Raw genomic sequence first — 19917 nt, forward strand, 5'->3', positions numbered from 1 at the left:
CACGTTTTTGAAATATTAATGTACCCTAAAAGTAGGGGTTCTGGTAGGCGTCCTATAGACTGCCTTTTACTACCAACGGAATCAACAATCCTCTTAGAAGCTTGAAAGCTCAGATTGATGGATACCATGCTATGTATGCTAAGAAATAAATTTACATCTTGTAAAAATACAGACTAATAATCTTTTTATGACATGTCATTACATTATGATCAAAACATGTCGTATTTCCAGAGCTCATTTTACCCCTTGCGGCTTTTTCAATATCAGATCTATGTCTTTCCTGGCATGATGTTGACTTTACACGTAAAACAACATACCGCCCAGCTGTACTGTACATGTGTCTCTTATCTGACATCAATCCCATCAGCATTTTCCACCTACCAATAGACTCTAAAGTGATGAACAAGCCAGATACGACTGCATTAATGTCACCAGAAGAGTTGTTTCCGTTTACTTACAATCTGCAGCCCTTTTTTCGTCTAATGTTATGCACACACACAAACACACACACACACACAAACACACACACACACACACATACACATATTAGACATATTAAGAGCATGCTCCCTCAAGGTTAACCATTCCACATCTAGAAGATCACTTAAAAATCAATATTCAGTCTAAAGGGGTACTAATTCTCCTTAAGGAGAGTCCTTTATAAAGAAGAAAGGATATGCAAAATAGCTCTCAGGTAAAGAGACTTCATGTAAAGTCTCACTCTATCTATGTACCAGTCTGTCATTTACTTTATTCATGTTGTTTTCAAATTTTAGTTTACATTCTGTAAATTAAAGGAGTACTTCGGAGATTAAAACATTTTTAATACATTATAAATACTGACAGATACAGAAGTGGCACTCACCACTTGGGGTCAAACATCAAACATATTGAAGTTGTGGGACACTCAGCATAGAAGGGGGAAGGTGGATAGGAGCGGGTGCGCCTCTAAACAAACGTTTTTGCGATCAGCCGCGCTTCATCAGGTTGAGGACACAACCTTACGAATCGCGGCTGAGCGCGGTGAGCATGCTTTCTACCTGACATATTTTTTTGCCACTGAAGCAAATTCTATTGTAATTACAGCAAAGGTGCTGGATCAGGTGAACAGAGTGTGAACAGTCACATAGCTATGATACCATAATATCTGACAGGAACGTGCTCCTGGGGTAAGCATGTGATCAAACCATAAAATAACATGCAATGTGGAAAATATTTGCTTTTAAGCTCCATGTAGCCACATGTTCCATATTTTAGGAAGTGAAAAAAGTATGAAATAAAACAAAGTATGGCAGCATGAAGATGGATATACACTGTTTAAGAGGATGACAGAAGAGCTTCACTCTGCAGATAAATTATGTATTATGGAAACAGTAGGGAACTCGGTCTCCTCGGAGCCGTGAGTCATTACTATGTAGGATTAGTATATGGTGTTACATTCACAACAAACACCTTCTTTTTCTTACATTTCTTAAGTATTAAGTGTGTCACTCAAGTGCCAGTAGAACACAGTGTACACCCCGCTTTAATACAGCAAATAATCTGCCAGCAGTGTGTCTGGATTTATAGATTTATATGTTTGTTTCCAAAATGCTGGATATGAATGTATTACATTTAGATTGATGGAATTTTCTCGAAGCATACAGTAAAAGTATCCATAGGCCCAATAAGTGTAATTATGATGGGCGGATTCTGTCAAGGTTTAGTTTTTAAATTATTATAATTTTTTTGCTGGATAAAATAGCACAGACCAGTACTATTCCATAGAGCAAGATCCAGTAAAAACATATGCTGTGTGGTTTTACGTTTTCCAAAATGAGAAGTACCGCATGTTGGATGCCACTAGTTGACATTTGTCATATGGCTGAGGTATACATTAGGAGGTCCACATCATAGCACCCCTTAATACACACACAACAACACATCCCGCCCAGAGTGAAAAGAAGACACAGCCTACTTTGTGTCAGTTTTTTGTTCCCATATTTTAAGCCAAATCCAAAAATGGATTCAAAATGCATGTAAAATATAAATTTTTTGGGTGGAACGCGGCCTGCATTTGAGAAATCACATTGAATCAATAAGAACGGAGAAACTTGAAGCGACATATGCAGTGCTGATTCCGCTTGAAATTCCTCGACGATTCCATATTGTGAACATACCCTAAGAGTGACTGACAGCCATCTTAGCCGAGTATACTGTAGCTCCTTAAGAACAAGTGGAGTTCTTGAGTTTTGTATGCAGTGTGTATCATGTAATGATGCTTGCGTATAGACAGCAGGTAAGACCGTAAACATAGCCCATGTAGCTTTACCTTACAATCTCTTTAATAACAGCAGATGATGATACTGGAAATGTATGTAATAAACCAAACTCACAGCATACAGTGTTCAGATCAATTTCCCTTAGAATACAAAATATCTCACCGAACTTTTGTCTTCACCACGGGTGAAGTCATCCATCTTTCTTAAAACCCCTAGGTCAAAGCTTGCTCTTCCCCCATCATCGGCACTCCTTCTCCGGCCAGGTATGCCTCTTTTTGGCCTGCTTTCAATCTTCTTCTGGCGCTGATCAAGGCGGCTGCCACTGCTTAATTTTCTCACTGGGTTTGTCAGCCATTTCTTCAGCGTGCTAACAGACCTCCTGGATCCTGGGGAGCTAGGGGCAGAGCTAGTGGAGGGCTGAGGTTGGATAGAAGCCACTGAGGCCGATATGCTGCCATCACTACCAGCGATTGAGTAAGATTCTGTGGGAAAAGAGAGAAAATATCATTAGTCTCCAGCAACACAGCAGAATAAATACTGTGGGTCTTGTCAAGAATTCTCTTTTAGGACTAAAAAAAATCTTACAATAGCAAAACTTTAATTGATAAAATGTTTCCACTATTAAACAAGACATATGCAAAACATAAGAAAATATGGCACAGTTGGCCGCCTAAGGTGTTATGCAACCTATCAAAATATTGCAAGTGCAAGGACTTCAGATCATGACAGCTGCAGATGAATTTATAGAACATACATCTTCTGGAGAAGTTAGGAAACACAAATATCAAGAGTTTTCTAATAACTGATTAATAGAAACAAATTATAGTCAATCCAAGTACATCTAAAGAATTTGCAGACTAACATTGTTCGGTCTTTAGGTATTCTCCTACATCTGATTTGTGCGTTAAAGGGTGATCCCAAAGTCTGAAGGTATCCCCTTGTAGGTGGGTGATTGGGAGGTGTCTGACATCAGGGACCCATGTTATTTGTCCAAATGGAGTCGAAAATCAATTGAGGTCTCAGCAGTAAGACCCCCACTGAATATCACCTATTGTATGGATAGGGGATAAAGTTAAATTGTGGGATAACCCCTTTTTTATGGTTGAAAACAGATGAATGTCCATCAAGTTTAACCAAGGGAGCCGGAAAGGTCCAAATAAGCTGGAAAGTGCTGTACTTGGCTCTTTCTGGCGGCTCCATAGGAATGAATAGAGCCAAGGGCCACGTGTCGTACCCACAGCTGTATCTATAACAAAGAAGCCAGGGGCCCAATACAGAGATGAGCGGAGGGTGTAGTAGGGAGGAGGGTAGTTGTATGGAGGGCGGGCAACCTAAACCCCCACCCCCGCGCTCTCTCTTACTTGTCCCCTTTCCTTTAGAAGAGTTAATTTTACCTGGACAACCTCTGGTTCACTGTTAGGCTAAGTATACACATAGAATTACCATCAGTCTTTTGTTCAGTCTTTTTTCAACCAAAATCAGTGAAACGGACAGGGAAAAACTATGATGGAAAGAATTGCACAGTTTCTGTTTTTTATAACACACCTCTGGTTTTGGTTGAATAAGGACTAACGAAAATACTATGGGGGAACACAGCCTTAAGGTTCCCATAGACATATGTCAGATAAACCTGACATTCTAGTCAGTACAGGGGCTTCCCAACTCTTGAGAGATGATGTCGGAGAAAAGAAGGATTGCTCATGTAGATTTGCAAGTGCCTAATATTTTTTATTTCTAAGTTGCTGTTCATCGAGCATTCATCCGTATGAGGGGATTGGGGAAGATGCAGTAGCTGTTCAGCCAAAGGCTATTGCATATATATGGCCAGCTAAAGTCTTAGAGTGCCACAGGATCCCCGCTAAAGACATTTTATGACAGAACAACTCTATTGAAGTGAATAGGGCTGTGCTACAGTACTGCATACTACCTGCAGACGGGTGCGGCTCTATTTTTAGAAGAAAGCAGCCATGTTTTTTTCTCATTCTGGACCACCCTTTTTAACACTTAGATGATGAACAAGGGACACCATGTACACAAGGTTATTTCATCTCAAAGCTGCACAACCCCAGCACAAATTCCACGACTAACAAAATCAATCAGTAATAAAAGGAGGATTTTCTTTAAATATTGTTAGCGCAAAAATGTCTTAGTTATTGAGAGATGAATCATAAAATGTGGGATGTGTTGCTGTATATTTACTGTACGACATCTGGGGAGGTAAAAGAACAGGGTACCAGGCCTGGGTCACATAATGACTGACTCATGTCTGTGTGGGCTGAATTCCACCGCAGGACACGTCACCATGGCAACCGGGGACTACGAGAAGACTCATATGTTCATCACTGGTGAGAGTGACAACAGACGTTTAAGCGTCAGGCACAGAGTGCCACTGCCATGTAATATTTATATAGAGATAGATGAACAGCGACAAGTAAGACACAGAGACACTAATAAATTAAGGCAGAACGAAAAAAAGACCCGCGGAGTGCATGCTAAAAGAAATCATAGAAAGAGAGCTTTTAGAGGAGTAATAATGTAGTAGCCTGCCAACAAATGTACCAGTTACTGACAAGCGGCAAAAACCTTGCCATGTGCAGCGCTGGCACTCTCTGGCCTCACGGCCCCATTGATTTTCATAGGTGCTCTAAAGAGGGACTGTGTGTAAAAAAGGACACGTCTCTTGGTGTTTCTGCACGATGCCACGTCTCCCATAGAAGATATGTTTTGTTTAGTTTTTAAAGTTAAATCAGACTCTGTTTTTGGTTGTGCAAATTAGAACAGTTTCTGACTCAAAAGCCACACATTTCAAGTGCCCATACCCTAGGAGTGCTTTAACACACTATTCCCCCAATGCCATATCTGCATATTTGGCATTATTTTATTTTTATCACAATCGGGGTATGTTCACAGTGAGTATTTTCCCCAAGGGAAAAAATATGATGTGCAAGTCACGACAGAGCATAGTCTCCAATCGATGCCAGCTATATTACTTGCTGTCACGGAGGCAAATTAACGTCATTCAATGGGACTAATGATCAGTAAGCGGCTCAGAATGAGTGACGTCACTTGTTTCAGTGTATTTGACTTGCGCACTCAAACCAAAAAATCGTTTACTGTTTACTGCAGAGCATATTGACCTATTTTTTAGCATGTTTATGGATATGTAATATACGTCACAATACATGCCAAACTATTTAGGCTATGTTCACACTGTAATTTTGCCGTCCGTTTAACGGATCCATTTTTAAAGGTTTAATTTTAACATGTGTAGGGTGGGTTCACACTACGTTTTTGCAATGTATGTTTTTAATTGGTTACTTTTAAGGGTCAGAAAAACGTAGTCAACACTACTTTTGTGTCTGTAAAAAAAAAAAAACGCATCCGTTTCTATCTGTTTTTTTTATTTAAAGGACTTCAATGGTAAAACAGATCCAAACGGATGACAAACAACTGCATCCGTTTTTCCCATAAAATGGATACGCAAAATGTATTGAAAAAACAGTGTCTAAAAAAAAACCAACAACTATTTTTAATAATGTAAGTAAATGGAAAACAGAAACAGATCCTAACGGATGGCATACAACTGCATATGTAAATGCTTAACATGGATATGTTAAACGGACAGCAAAAGTGTGCAGTGTGAACCTAGCCTATTATGGATGCACCAAATTTATGTCTTGTTTCCCTTGTGTGTCAAAGTTTGATGCGTGTCAGTTACATGTCATTTACTAATATTTTACACTTCTTGGACAACACAATTTAGACATGTACATGCTGGAAGCAAGGCTATTAGAGGAGGGTGAATGTTAGGATTGGAGTATACTTAAAGCAACGGGTGAAATGTGGAAAGCATTGAATAAGATACTGACAATGAATGGCCTTGCAGACAGGAGAGCTCAGGAACTTGAAAGAGGTTGGGATCCAATGTTTGGGTGATGTGATGATACAAGGGAGACTGAAAAAATGGAAAATAGTGAAAGAGGAATTTAAAGTACCAAATAACCTGTGGTTGGAGTTGGGTAGATAAAATCATGTGAAAGTTATTACTATGGTAAATGTTAAATAAAGTTTCTTAAAAAAAAATAAAAAAATTAAAAAACAAAGGACAGACATCCTGCAGTTTAAAGACCAAACTCAGACGCATTTCAAGTGGTGTCTCTAAACAAGTGTAATCACGCTCAAGATGCATCAGGGTGTGGTCTTCAAGCTGCATGATGTCTATCCTAGGTTTTAATTGATTGAATGAAAGTTGGATTTTACCCAAAGTGCTGGTTAAATGGAACATTGGATTATCGTGCATTGGGCTTCCATGCTTGGGGATGGCTGATTTTGCTTCACTGTTATTAAATCTAAAGGTGAGCTGGAACTACTTTGGTGATTTATACTGCAGTTAATCCTGGTCCTAATGTGTTTTCCACATGAAATATGTGTAGAAATGTGACAACAGCCGACGTGTGACTGATACATTTTGTGTGGGGTGTAAACTAACAGCACAGGGAATATACCACAAATTTAATGCTAAAGCTTTGGCTGCCCAGGCATGATGGGAATTGTAGTTTTGCGACAGCTGGGCCAAAGGTTCGCTGTCCCTGGCCTAAATGGTGCCATATAGAACAAGATACAAATCCTTAAGATCAGGTCTGTATTAATATCAAGCACAAGGAGTAGGGAGTGTTTGTAAGTGAATGTACAGAACACATCTGCCAACAGATGATATGAGAACATTCAATTACTCAGTGATTCAGAGCTCATTTTACTGATTTTATACAACAGATCTGTGAAGCAGAGCTCAATGGGAGATGAAAACCACCAAGCTGTCAGTATGACCAACGTTCTTACCAGGATCTAGCAAATTCATAACTGGTCTTCATTGTATCTCATTTCCAAGTGAAGAGCATTAGCTCTTATGGTGATCGCTCTTGTATTAGAGGCGCTATGGGAAATTCTAAGTGCACTAATGTACGGTATTATTGCAGGAGCATGGTGCATCATTAGCACGGCATGGATTTTATCACCTTGAAAGTGTATGAATGAAATGTATAATGGAGTCCATTTATAGAGATAATTATATGGTAAATTATTCTGTAATCTCTGACAGGTATAGAAAGATTGCTTACAATGAAACGTGTGCATTTGTAGATTTAGCAACAAAAGTCAAGCTAAAATATCAGCACCTCTCAAGACTGCGCTGGAGGTCTTAAAGAGTCTCACTGAAATCCATTGGCAAGAAAGTGTGGGGGCATTACCAACGGCGGTCAATGCTGGCATTCTAGACTTTGCTAATGTAGCATAGAACAGGAAAAAATAAGCTGTCTGGTTTAAGATTACTAAAACATACAGTTTCACTTTTTGCATGTAAAAGGATTTTTGTTCTTTTTACATAAACACAGCTTAATTCTCCTTATTTCAGCTGAGACTTTAAATATAAACTATGGAGATGTGCCAACATTGGAGCTGCCCTAAAACCAGCCATTACAATCCCCACTGCCAAATGTCAAGCTTTTTCTGTACAACACATTAAGTTATGGACTAAAACCTGATGGAATTGATTAAAATGCAAAAAAGGTTCAATACTGAATAAAAGATAAAGTCAGATGTCAAATCTCACGTGAATCTCATTTGAAAGGGGGAAACAGGAAATTTACTCAAAGATAAGAAACTATAGAGATCAAGTGAACCAACCAAATAATACGGATAACGACTGATTAAGTAAGATTATTGTCTAAAGAAAATTGTACGAATTATAAGGGCAGTCCTTAGAATATGACAAACTGATCAGCCACAACAATGAAACCATTGACAGATAAAGAGATGATCTGGTGACAACTGCTCCTGACATGAATCACTTGGGTGGGATATATTAGGTAGTTAATGAATGGGTCAGTTGGTGAAGATGATGTGCAGGAAAGAAGAAAAATTTGTATGTGTAAGGATGAGAAGCGCCAAATTATGATGTCTAGATGATTCTTGCAGGGTGTTCCCCTAATGCAGCCATAAAGAAGACCAGGGTTAAGGAAACCCAAAAATCACTGGTGGGATGCAGCGACCAGGGTTGTGGAGTCGGAAGTAGGTACCGACTCAGACTCCAGCTTTAAAAAAAAAAAAATCTTAGAAAAATTTCAAATTAAGTTTTGATATGAATTTTATACGTTTTGCTCATGAATATATATTATGAGCAACATTCTAATAGGATACTGGTCCTATTACATAAGGGGGGTCAAGGAAAAGTTGTCGGTTACTATTTGGCAGCTTGTTTCTGAGCTGGAAGAGTCCATTGTGTGGGGGGAGATCTGTGCTGTTCTCTTCCTAAATGCTGGATGACTGTATATGAGCAGCAGTGTAATATGAAGATATCCTGTGTAATATAGAGGAGGAGAAGACATAAGTAGTGTAGCAGTAACCTTTGTCCTTGGTGTGGTGTTTTTCTTCAGTGTTCTATGGCTGCAGCAGGCTGTGTGTGTGTGTGTGTGTGTGTGTGTGTGTGTGCACGCGCTATGGCTGCAGAAGGCTGTCTGTGTGTGCTATGGCTGCAGCAGGTTGTGTGCGTGTGTGTGTGTGTGTGTGTGTGCGCTATGGTGTGCCCCCACACCCACAGTGATACTTCTCTTCTATATCACTATGTGTGACTTATGACGCGGCAGAGGGGGGCCGGCATGAGGGACGGTAGGAGCGGGCCGGCCTCCTGAAGATGACGTCTTTCGCAAGATTACAGACGGGGTTGGTCGACACGGATCAAGTATGTATACTGCACTACACTACATAACATACATTACAAAGTTGTATAACTTTGTAATGTGTGTTATTTTGTGAATAGTTTCTTAGCGCCGCACTACCACTTTAATGTTGGCAATGAACACACAAAGCATCAGAGTTGGCTGTGAGGCTGCAGACCAGTCACACCGTGAATGCTAAACCCTATCCACTGTAAGGGTCCTATTACACAGAGCGATTTTTAACGATTAACAACTAACAATCGCAAACGAGATTGTTTATCGTTAACCTGAAATCATCCACCATATTACACAGAATGATAATCGTTAGTAACAATTGTTATTGCGATTGTTACTATGATCGTTTACTCCTTCTGATCCCAGCAAAACAATGGGCAATGTGCAATTACACTGAATGATTAGTAAAAAAATGCGGAACTTGAGCAAATGAATGTGGAATTACAGCAAACGATTAGCGAACGATTAACGATAATTTTAGATTAAGATCTAAATCAACAATCAACAACATACGAACGATTTTTCGATCATTGCCTGCAATTACACAAAGTGATTATCGTTTAAATTTGGACGATTTAACGATTTTTTTTGCACGATAATCGTCCCATGTAATAGGGCCCTAACACCTGCCTACAATAGGCAAAAGAGCATCAGAACTGGACCATGGAGCAAAAAGCCTGGTCTGATGAAGTGTGTTTTCTTTTCCATAGAAAAGGCCGTAGAAAAGACCAAACCAGTCGACGAGTGGGCACTCCACTGGCCCTTTTACACGGGCAGATCATCAGGTGAACGAGCGTTCTGTACTGTAAGTAGTTATTTCCAATGATGATAAAGATGGTATGCTTATATGAAAAATAAATTGGCTCATGCAACCCTCTTAAAATCTATTGTACTGTATTTTACCAATCCAATCAAATTGCCTATGCGCATGCATATTGTGGTGAAGACCGCAGACTCTGAGAGGACTGGAAGTACTGAGGGATTACAATGATTGCTCTTTTTGACTAGACAGCTTATTATGGATCAGTGGTAGTGATCTAGGCTGGGTTCACACTACGTATATTTCAGTCAGTATTGTGGTCCTCATATTGCAACCAAAACCAGGAGTGGATTAAAAACAAAGAAAGGCTCTGTTCACACAATGGTGAAATTGAGTGGATGGCCGCCATATAACAGTAAATAACAGCCATTATGTCAATCCAACAGCCGTTGTTTTAAAATAACAGCAAATATTTGCCATTAAATGGCGGCCATTCACTCAATTTCATCATTGTGTGAACAGATCCTTTCTGTGTTTTTAATCCACTCCTGGTTTTGGTTGCAATATGAGGACCACAATACTGACTGAAATATACGTAGTGTGAACCAAGCCCTAAAGTGTATAAAAACCTATATATAATCTAAAACTACGCATCTAGGCTGGTAAAACAGCATAGGGCAGGTATAGTTCTTAATCCAGGTTACTAAAGGTTAACAGATCATATGATGATTTTACGAGCTGGCATTTAATTAAAAACAAAGTGAGATATAAAAGGCTTTTCATTGTCTACTTTCTCTATGGCGGTTACGTCTTGGTTATGGTGAAATGCTGTTTCAATGAAATCTAATATTTTAATTGCAAATTTAATTTACTACAGCTGAATGGATACATCCTGTTATGAGAGGACTGGCCAAACAAAGGCGTTCAGAACAGGAGATGAGATAATAGTGCTTTTTTAACACTATGCTCTCACAATGAAAACATTGGGACTAACAACCATCACAAAATGCTACTGACTAGAAGTTACTACTACATGCATAATGACCAAGCTAAGCCAACCAACTACATCATCGAAACAACATTAAAGGAGTTCTTCAGGACAAAACCATTGTTGGCCTATCCTTAGACTTGGGGGGCATTTCACAAAATATAGTGGAACATTGAGGGAAATATAAATTTGTGGAAATGTGTCTTTAAAGTTTCTAAAATAAAATTTAAAATCTGTTTTAAAAAGATAAAGCTGCATTTGCATTATTTTTAAGCCCTATGTCGGGCTATATATGTAGCCTGACATATTGGCAACATTGATAATGAGATGGAGGTTTATTCCATGTCTACACAGCAAAGCTGACAAGTGAGCCACGGCCACAGACTTGTGAATAACAATGTTGAAAAAAAAAAATATATAAAAATCGGCGTTAAAGGGAATCAGTCACTAGTAGAGATGAGCAAATTTACAGCAGGAATGAAGCAAAGCGCTCCATTAGGATTGGTCAACAGCTTGTCAGGCTGCTGGCTTTGAAGTCCATGCTGCTCCACTCTGGGTAAACGGAAAAACTGGACCCAGTCCTGGGAAACTGAGAGAAGCTTCCCAGGACTGCATGCAGCTTTTACCTGGAGAGAAGCAGCACGGACTTCAAGGCCAGCAGCCTGACAAGCTGCTGACCAATCCTAATGGAGTGCTTTGCTTGGTGCCTACTGTAAATTCACTTATCCCTAGTCACTAGGTTTATGCTGCCTTAAATGAAGACAGCATAAACTAGTGACAGCAATGCTAAAAAGAACAGTGCATTAAGCTAGGTTCGCACTGCTTTTTTTTGTCCATATAACATATCTGTTTTATGGGGAAAAAATGATGCAAAAATGGATGGTAAAACGGATGCAGTTGTATGCCATCTGTCAGGATCTGTTTTCCATTGACTGATATAAAAAACAAAAAAAGATTGAAATAGATGTGTGTTTTTTTTTTTTTTTTTTAGCATACACAAAAATGTATTAAATTTATTAAATAGACAGAAAAACTGCGTTGTGAATGCAGTCAACAGATAACAGATCCTGACAAATAGCATACAACTTCTACCATTTTTACCATCCATTTTCTTTCCATAAAACAGACATGTTAAACGTATAGCAAAAACGCAGTGTGACCGTAGCCTCACTTACATTATTCTGTTCACTATTTCTGATCAGCGGCTGGTGCTCATGAATATCCAGGACTACTGAGCACACACATAATAGAGAGGACTAGTAGGTGGTGCTCAGGAGAATCTCTCTTAATCAGCTGCACAAAACAATGTAAGTGATACGTCATGCTGTTCAGCTTCTCTAGAAGACAGGGCAGCATAAACCTACTGACAGAGTCTCTTTAAATAATGCCATTTTATGGTTATTTTCTTAGAAATTGCACATGCCTTACAGGAGTGAAGCTTGTAGCTTGAATGTAACTGTTCTGACAGACCCAAGGAGCTTATGCCTCACTACCAGTGGCTTTGATAAACAGTATGTTGGATCCATACAGATCATACTCACAAGATGACTTCAGGGTTGTACTGGTTACCATGGAAACCTGCAGCTCAATATGAAGAATAAGAAAAAACTGCACTAATCTCCCTTCTTGACAGAAACAAATGGAGGAACTACAGATATGCAGTGACAACAAGTATATAGTTTACAATACAAAGAAACCTTTAGGGGCCAAAGACTTCTGCTGGCCGTCACTGAAACGTTTCTCTCCCCTCTCCCTACCGAGATGTGGGTGGGGCTGGGTCACGATCATCATAAGTGGGTAAAACATGTCCACACGCAGTGTCTAATAGCTGCATAGTGTCTATCAGAGATCCTGTGTAGCTATTTGACTTTTTTTTGTTCTAGGAATAAATGTAATACTACATCAGATTGGCCATCTATTGCTACAGCCTGGCTACGGAAGGAACATGGCAGACATACATGCCACATTACATCACAAGGTGTATAAAACTGCTCAATTTAATCCAATTTACTGAAGAGAAATGTCCCAGCATCCAACTATAAGAGGGTTTTACAATTGAATCTTCACATAAATGTAGGAAGATCTCCCTCTACTTTGCATCATTACAGGATAAAGTCAAAGTTGGTCTTATCGGTAAAAGACATTTTTACTATCAACATATTTTTTAAATAAACTTGTCATTTAAGGTAATCTTATTAGGATATTAAAAGGAATGTCTTTTATGACATTATAAAAGCAGATTTCTGCTCTGCAGGCTTCAACCCTAATTTTTAGATGTCACTGAGCTGCTGGCTTAACCCTAGCCCTTATAATGGCTCTAATACACTTCACACCTAGGGGGGATTTATCAAACATGGTGTAGAGTGAAACTGGCTCAGTTGCCCCTAGCAACCAATCAGATTCCACCTTTTATTCCTTACTCTTTGGAAAATGAAAGGTGGAATCTGATTGGTTGCTAGGGGCAACTGATCCAGTTTCACTTTACACCATGTTTGATAAATCTCCCCCATACTCTTTAGTCAGCTTTACCGTATAGACTGGGATAGAGTAAGCAGACAGAGGTGGATTTAATAACCATTGTATGAGGGTATGTGCACACTGAGCAATTCTCGAGGAATTGTAGCTGAAAGTTTTCAGGCAGAATTCAAGCAGAATTTAAGCCCCCCATTGACTTCTATAGGATTCCTCTAGCAGATCTACAGCAGAAAATTCTGCTCGGAAATTCTGCAGTGTGAACAACAGAGCAGAAAACCCATTGAACACAATGGGACTTTGCTCTGTACATATTTTACGGGAGAAATTTCAAGCTGAATTTCAAGCTGAATTTCAAGCTGAATTCCTCGCCTTTTCCTCAGTGTGCACATACCCTTAGACTTTTGGGGGCCATCCATACGGCAAGTCTATACATTACATACACATATAAGGTTCTACATACTGCTTCTGTGTCACTCCCTGGTCTTTAAGAGACTTTTTGGGTTCGGATCCTCCAACCCCTGAATGTGCATTCCTTCCCTACCATAACTAACCCTAATTCCTTAGCCACTCCTCCAACAACTACACCTTATCTGTCTTTCCTTCTCATTATAGCACATTAGATATGCCTTGAATACCTCTTAAGGGTGCCTTCACACGTACCGTATTGCAGCGGATTTCACACTGCGATTTTATCGCAATGAAATAATGCGATAATGATTACTATGTAACTCAATGGCAATGTATTTCCGCAGCAGCGTATTATGTGTGTTTATTTGTGCCATGCGGATTTTGTGTGGGAAATCCGCTGCGATATGGTACGTGTGAAGGCGCCCTTAGGGTAGCTTCCCACATACAGTATGACAGCAGACTTCACGCTCTGTACTGGGCAGACTTGTGTTTAGTCTTTGTTTTAAACCAGCACAAGAATAAAAAGCTGCCTTCAGGAGACTGGACCTGGATACAAGTAAGTACAGATTTGTTTTAAGCATAACAACAGTAAAATAATAATGTATATTGCAAACTTGCTTTATTTCACAACTTCTCTTAATTTAAATTTTGAAAGTTATAAACAACAGGTACACTTTAAGACAATACAGTGTTTCACAGACAAAAAAAACACATTATTTCTCCTCTACATTCCTAAATTTACTTAAATGGGCTGTGGAATTGTGATATTACACAACCACAGCTAATAATTAAATAAAGCTCCTGAAATGAATGGCCATACAAGTACTTCATGAATGTCTCAGATCCACAAGAGCCACTGGACCACAGAGAAGGATTCTGAGCGGAGGAATCCTCTTTTTCAGGTCACTTACAATATATGAACAGGTTTCCGTGAGACAAAACCTATGAAGTGGTTTTCCAGTCCAAAGAGACTATTACTATCCACAGGACAGGGCAACATTCGCTGGACGTCAAGTGTTTCCAGTGATCAGCTGTTCAGTGTCCGCACTACACAGTAAATGGGGACAGGAGCAGTTGGCTCTATTCACCATGTAGCAGTGATGACGCATAACAATGTCCTGTGGATAGATCATCGGCCTGTTTGACCGGAAAACCATTAACTGAAACTAAACTAAATATGAGACATTTTCTTTAACAATTGCGGTAATTTTACCACGGTAAAGTAGCCAAGTAAAAAGAAGTCTTGCTCGTCGGTTTCTCTAATTCCCATTCATTTTAAACACTTTTTTTTTTTTTTTTTTTTTTTTTAGAAATAAAATTATTGTTATCCATATACTCTTACTATTCTGTTTAGACTTTAGTAGCCCTCTCTCTGGACAGTACATAAGGCACTATTGGTTCTTACCTTCCTAGCTGGTATAGTAAATGGTAAAACTACAAATAAGACTGAAAATTTTAATTAAAAAACTGCTAAAGCCAAGGAAAAAGTAGGCAATAGTACATACAAATGCCAGTGTGCAGTATATGCCTAGCATGATCAATGCCAATAGTTTCCCTAGTCCAAACTCTACCACAACAAAGCTCTGTGTGTGGGGTGGAAATCAACCCATAAATCTCAGCTAACGTTGTGTTTCAGCCAATATTTGTCTTCCAAATTTTTAGAAGGTCATCACTACTGTGACAGCTCTTCTATCTTCTGAGGATCCGTCGGATTCCGTTGCTTGTACGCACTCACAGCCGTGCGCCTCTCCGCCCGTGCCATAGACACCATTCGTGTCAATTCTTTCGGCGGATAGCGGAATCGGACGGCCCATAGAATGGTGTCCACGCGAATTCCGTAGTCTGAACCCGCCCTTAGTCTGAGACCCCTGCATTGCACTTATTGTATATCAAGAATGAACACTTAGGTCCCATACTTATTGTAAACGACCACTGATCTTGTAGATTGGCGATCATTTCCAGACCCTATTAGAAGTGTAGGAAGGGGTGCACAAATTGTTGCTTATACCACTCGTTGGCCTATTCCACAGAGAGATGTACAGCCAACTAGCAGTGATTTTTTGATGGGTCAAAAAGACATGATCAGCTGACAAACAAGTTTGCTCATTCATCAGCTGATTGCTAGCCCTATTAAACAGGTAATAGGACTCTAAGGAAGGAGTACTACATTAATAAAGATAAATGTCCCTAATATTCAGTTAGAAGCTATTAGACATAATGCCTACCATCATCTATAATAAATATGTTAACCACAAATAAAGGAACTCTAATGTATTTCAAGGAGTTATCTGTGCAACAGTAATTTTATAGCAAAAACTTTCGAGTTAATATAACAAATGCACAAGTGTAGACGTGTTCATCTAAAATTACAATCAATTTTATTTTCCAATTACACTTCACTGAAGAACGCTTCACCTTCCTTCCAATTACTAACAGTCTATCTAGTCTCTACATTGAAAAGAAGCACATTTATTGTTTGCTAAGCATCTTCTCTGATGTGATAAATCTTAGATAAAAATACTGCAAGGAGTGGGTGGAAGGAAATTCTTTTACTATGGATGACTGCAACAAGAGAAGAACAACACTCCATAGGAGCTCTTATGGTTGAGAGGAGGAGATGCCAGATGACTATTCCTGTCCCAGAAAAAGGAGACCCGAGGAATAAAGGTGGCTGTGCAACTTCAATACCTGTTGGCCAAAAGATTGTTTGGTCGACAGTTATCTTTCCATTCCTTCTCATACACACTATGGGGAAGGAAGGGTTAGACATCAAGTTTGGCCATGACACAGGTTGCACAGGCGAAGATCACCTTGTTACACTGCAGGGGTTGTGGTGTGAAACAGCTAATATAAGTGAAGGGGGTCACATCTTGACCCAACAGTTCATATAAACCCATCCTTCAATTTATTACAACTGATGATTTGTGGAAACATTTGGGTCACAGAGCAACCCCATTCACTTTCACTAGCTCTGATGCAGCAGGATTGCTGCCATTTGGCATCTTTGGCTGCATGAGCTGTGTTGCACCCAAAATCATTGCTCATGCTCCTAAAAAGCACACTTAATATTTATTAACTCTGATCACTTATATAGCACTTCCATAGTTCCCAAAGATTTTTTGGAGTTTTAACTTTAGGATAAGGTATGCTTTAAAAAGTGGGAATATTTTAATGAGAAATATCTTTGATGAGGACCATCAACTTTAAGCCACCCTTTAATGGTCAGATCAGAAGATAAAGAGCAGTTCTGCAACCCTGCAAAGGGTATGTGTGGCCAGAACCAACTTGCTCAAATATTAACATCCGATTGGTGGCTTTTCCAGCCATAAGGGTTGAGACAACCCCTTTAATCTCAATAGAATGCCTAAGTATGTCCAGTAGTTTCCATCCTGTTTCCAGAATTCTAAAATGAATTGCACCCTAGAGCAGCTCCAGTAGAGCAATCCAGTATAGGCAACTTCCTAAAATATGCCTCTTACTTCAATTGCCCTGTCATTTGGGTAATGGACCGGAACAGCTCTTTCAAGCTGCCATAGTGTTACATCAGCAACTTACAGATGTAATTTATGGCAGTCTGTATTGATGGAATGGAGGAAACAGAGAGACTGTCTCCTTACTTTCTCCACTCAAACATAGCCTTTGTATTCTCTTTAAGTTTCTTTTGTGGAGCCATATTGTAGCTCTGTATGCTTCATTCATTCTCACAATTGCCAGGGGTCCTGGGGGGCAGCCCACCACTGATCAGAATATTATAGCATATGTTGGCAATTTGCCATTACATATAACGATGGGAATACTCCTTTAGGCTATGTTCCTACAATCTAAAAATAAGGGCAAATAATGGCCGTTATTTGCCTTTACTTTTACATTGTGGGAACATAGCCTCAAAGGAAAAGTTCGGCTTACCTCTCCCTGTGCTCACGGTAAGTGGTTGAATCGGCAGCAGGACCCCCACTGGAAGTCATATTTCCCAGAGTTGTAATAATGACACGACTCAGGAGAAAAAATGTCTGTCCCAGCTGATGGACTGGCCGCTCAGCCAATCAGTGACTGGATCTGCGTTCTGCCCCAGTCACTGACTGGCTGAGCAGCCAGTCCATCAACCGGGTCGTGACATGGACACTCCGGAGATCCCAGGGCCCAGCAGGGGTCCCACAGCCGCTCCTGCCGCTCACCAGGGGCGCAGGGAGAGGTAAGTTGTTACTTGTAATCAATTTCCCTCCTCCCCCTACAGGCTGCCAGCTTTTAGGAATCACCAGATTTCTCCTTTAAAGGATTTTTTTTTATCCTGCCTCTTTGATGTCTGTAGAGACCTCCCTCCTGCTATCACTTCCCATTTTATAAAGGTTGGACATTTAAACTTGATTGGCGATTCAAACCAGCAGCGCTGGTTTAGTCATGTTGCTGGCCGACGAGTGCGTACTACCAATGCTACTGCTATGGAGACCACCCATAGCACCATAAGGACACAGAAGGGCTATGTGGTGTCTGACATTCAGGAATAGAAGCTACCGTGCATGTGTGAAAATATCCATGCTCCCAAGTCCTGGCCACCACCCACATTAAGAAAATGCACATCCCATAGCAACAACCAGTGAGTGATATCTGGAGAGATGGTTAGCGTGCCTATATATAAAAATACTTGTTGAGGGAAGGGCAGGCTTTACAGATACACTACTGAGGTAGAAACCCTCCTTTATGGCCGCATTCTCACATACCTAGGAACGGATGCAGCCAAAACAATTCCCTATGGGTTTACCCATTGCCATGTGATGTTGCTGATCCATCTAAGCACTATTAAGCAGCTATTGGTGAGCATGGGGGCACGGGTTTGACCATTTGTATCCCAGTTATGTGGGAACACAGACTAAGTAAGGTAAGAAAAAAGTCTTTAAACCACAGAGTAGATAAAAATCAAGATGGCTACAGAAATCTTATAAATTAGATTTCTATAAGACGAACAATCATTATACATTTAGATTCAGACATGGTTTTATTTTTGTTTCATTATACTTTGTCCAGACATTTGTGCAGACATCCCTTTATAAATAATATTACAAGAAAAATAATTCCTACATTTGTTGGAAGATTTCAGCACAAAAATTACTGTGAGTGCAGCTTACTCTGCAAAACCACAAACTCCACAGACTTCTATCATGACCAAAATAAATGGAGCCCCAGCCATAAATATCCACTTCTGCAATCGGATGGAAATTTTTATGGTGAGCTTATAAAGTGTTCTAGAAAAGACTGATATGAGGTTAGTGTTAAAAGGTATACCAGAGAGCAGGAAAGGTCCTATCGTGTCTGCTCTCTGGCCCTCCACTTCATCTGCCTGTCCATGCTGATATCTTGCACAGACAAGAAGGGGGTGAGAGCATTTTGAGGGTGCTGTGGGCATTGCATGCAGGTGAAACCAACAGCTGCCTGATGTCACCACCACATTGGTAACATCAGGCAGCTATTCATAACTGCCTGCAACATGCTTCTGTCCCCTCTTGTCTGTGCAAGTATCAGCACAGACAGGCAGACTGAGGAAGCGGAGCACTGGAGAGGAGACAAGGTAGGACCTCTTCTGCTCTCCAGGTATTCCCTTTGTGTCCACAACATAGAAAAAGCTTAAATTGAATGTCCACCTTCAACACTATACACTATAAAGCTATGTTCACACAAAATAAAATAAAGGTTAACAAGAAACAGTGTGATCAGGGGAGTCAGTGCACCCCCAACAAGCTGGATGGGGAAGGGTCTTGGCTGACAAGAGAGTTTTCAAACACAGAAGAGATTGACTTCCTGTGAAGCACCTGTAATTTTTTGATGGTCTGAGTAGTGGTCACACGACCCGGCGGTAGTAATGAAATGTATTGCTGTAGTTGAGCTGGGATGAAACAATGGCTAGTGATAAGCACACTCCTGGTGGCTGGAGAAGTTGGATGCAACACTAGGGCATCCAGGAAAACATAGATAAAGCCTAGAGATGCATCCAACTTCTCCAGCCACCGGGAGTCAAATGCAGAGCATTCGGGTAAACCAGAACAAGCGGAAAGTTTGTTCATCAATAATAAAAGGCAAATACATGGCTGTATTTTCAATGTAATAATTTGATCCATTGTTCACACATTTTTTTACTTTAATTCAAAAACATGGCCTTATTTTGGTATCATTTTACTGTGTGTTAACATAGTCTTAATGTAAAATGATTACTCTTAAGTCAGGTTTTACATATGGACTTCATACAGTAAGGGGTGTTGAACACAAAGTCTGCTTAGTCAATGGAAAAGTTTCCATACCATTTAT

The 19917-nt window shown here is 39.9% G+C and overlaps 1 protein-coding gene across 6 annotated transcripts in view; it reads right to left on the bottom strand.

Annotated features, from left to right (window-relative positions):
* ARHGEF25 (Rho guanine nucleotide exchange factor 25) overlaps positions 1–19917 on the bottom strand; it is a 214573-nt gene that overhangs the window by 47416 nt on the left and 147240 nt on the right. For 5 of the 6 annotated variants that reach the window (XM_069970347.1, XM_069970346.1, XM_069970349.1 and 2 more), the window contains one exon: positions 2424–2743. In XM_069970347.1, coding sequence (XP_069826448.1) covers positions 2424–2743 — 320 coding nt within the window. Of the gene's footprint in view, positions 1–2423; positions 2744–4460; positions 4512–19917 lie in introns of those variants that run through there. The other variant, XM_069970352.1, reaches the window with a different exon arrangement.

Source organism: Dendropsophus ebraccatus, chromosome 5 (genome assembly GCF_027789765.1).
Source record: "Dendropsophus ebraccatus isolate aDenEbr1 chromosome 5, aDenEbr1.pat, whole genome shotgun sequence".
In the NCBI taxonomy this organism is placed as follows: Eukaryota; Metazoa; Chordata; class Amphibia; order Anura; family Hylidae; genus Dendropsophus; species Dendropsophus ebraccatus.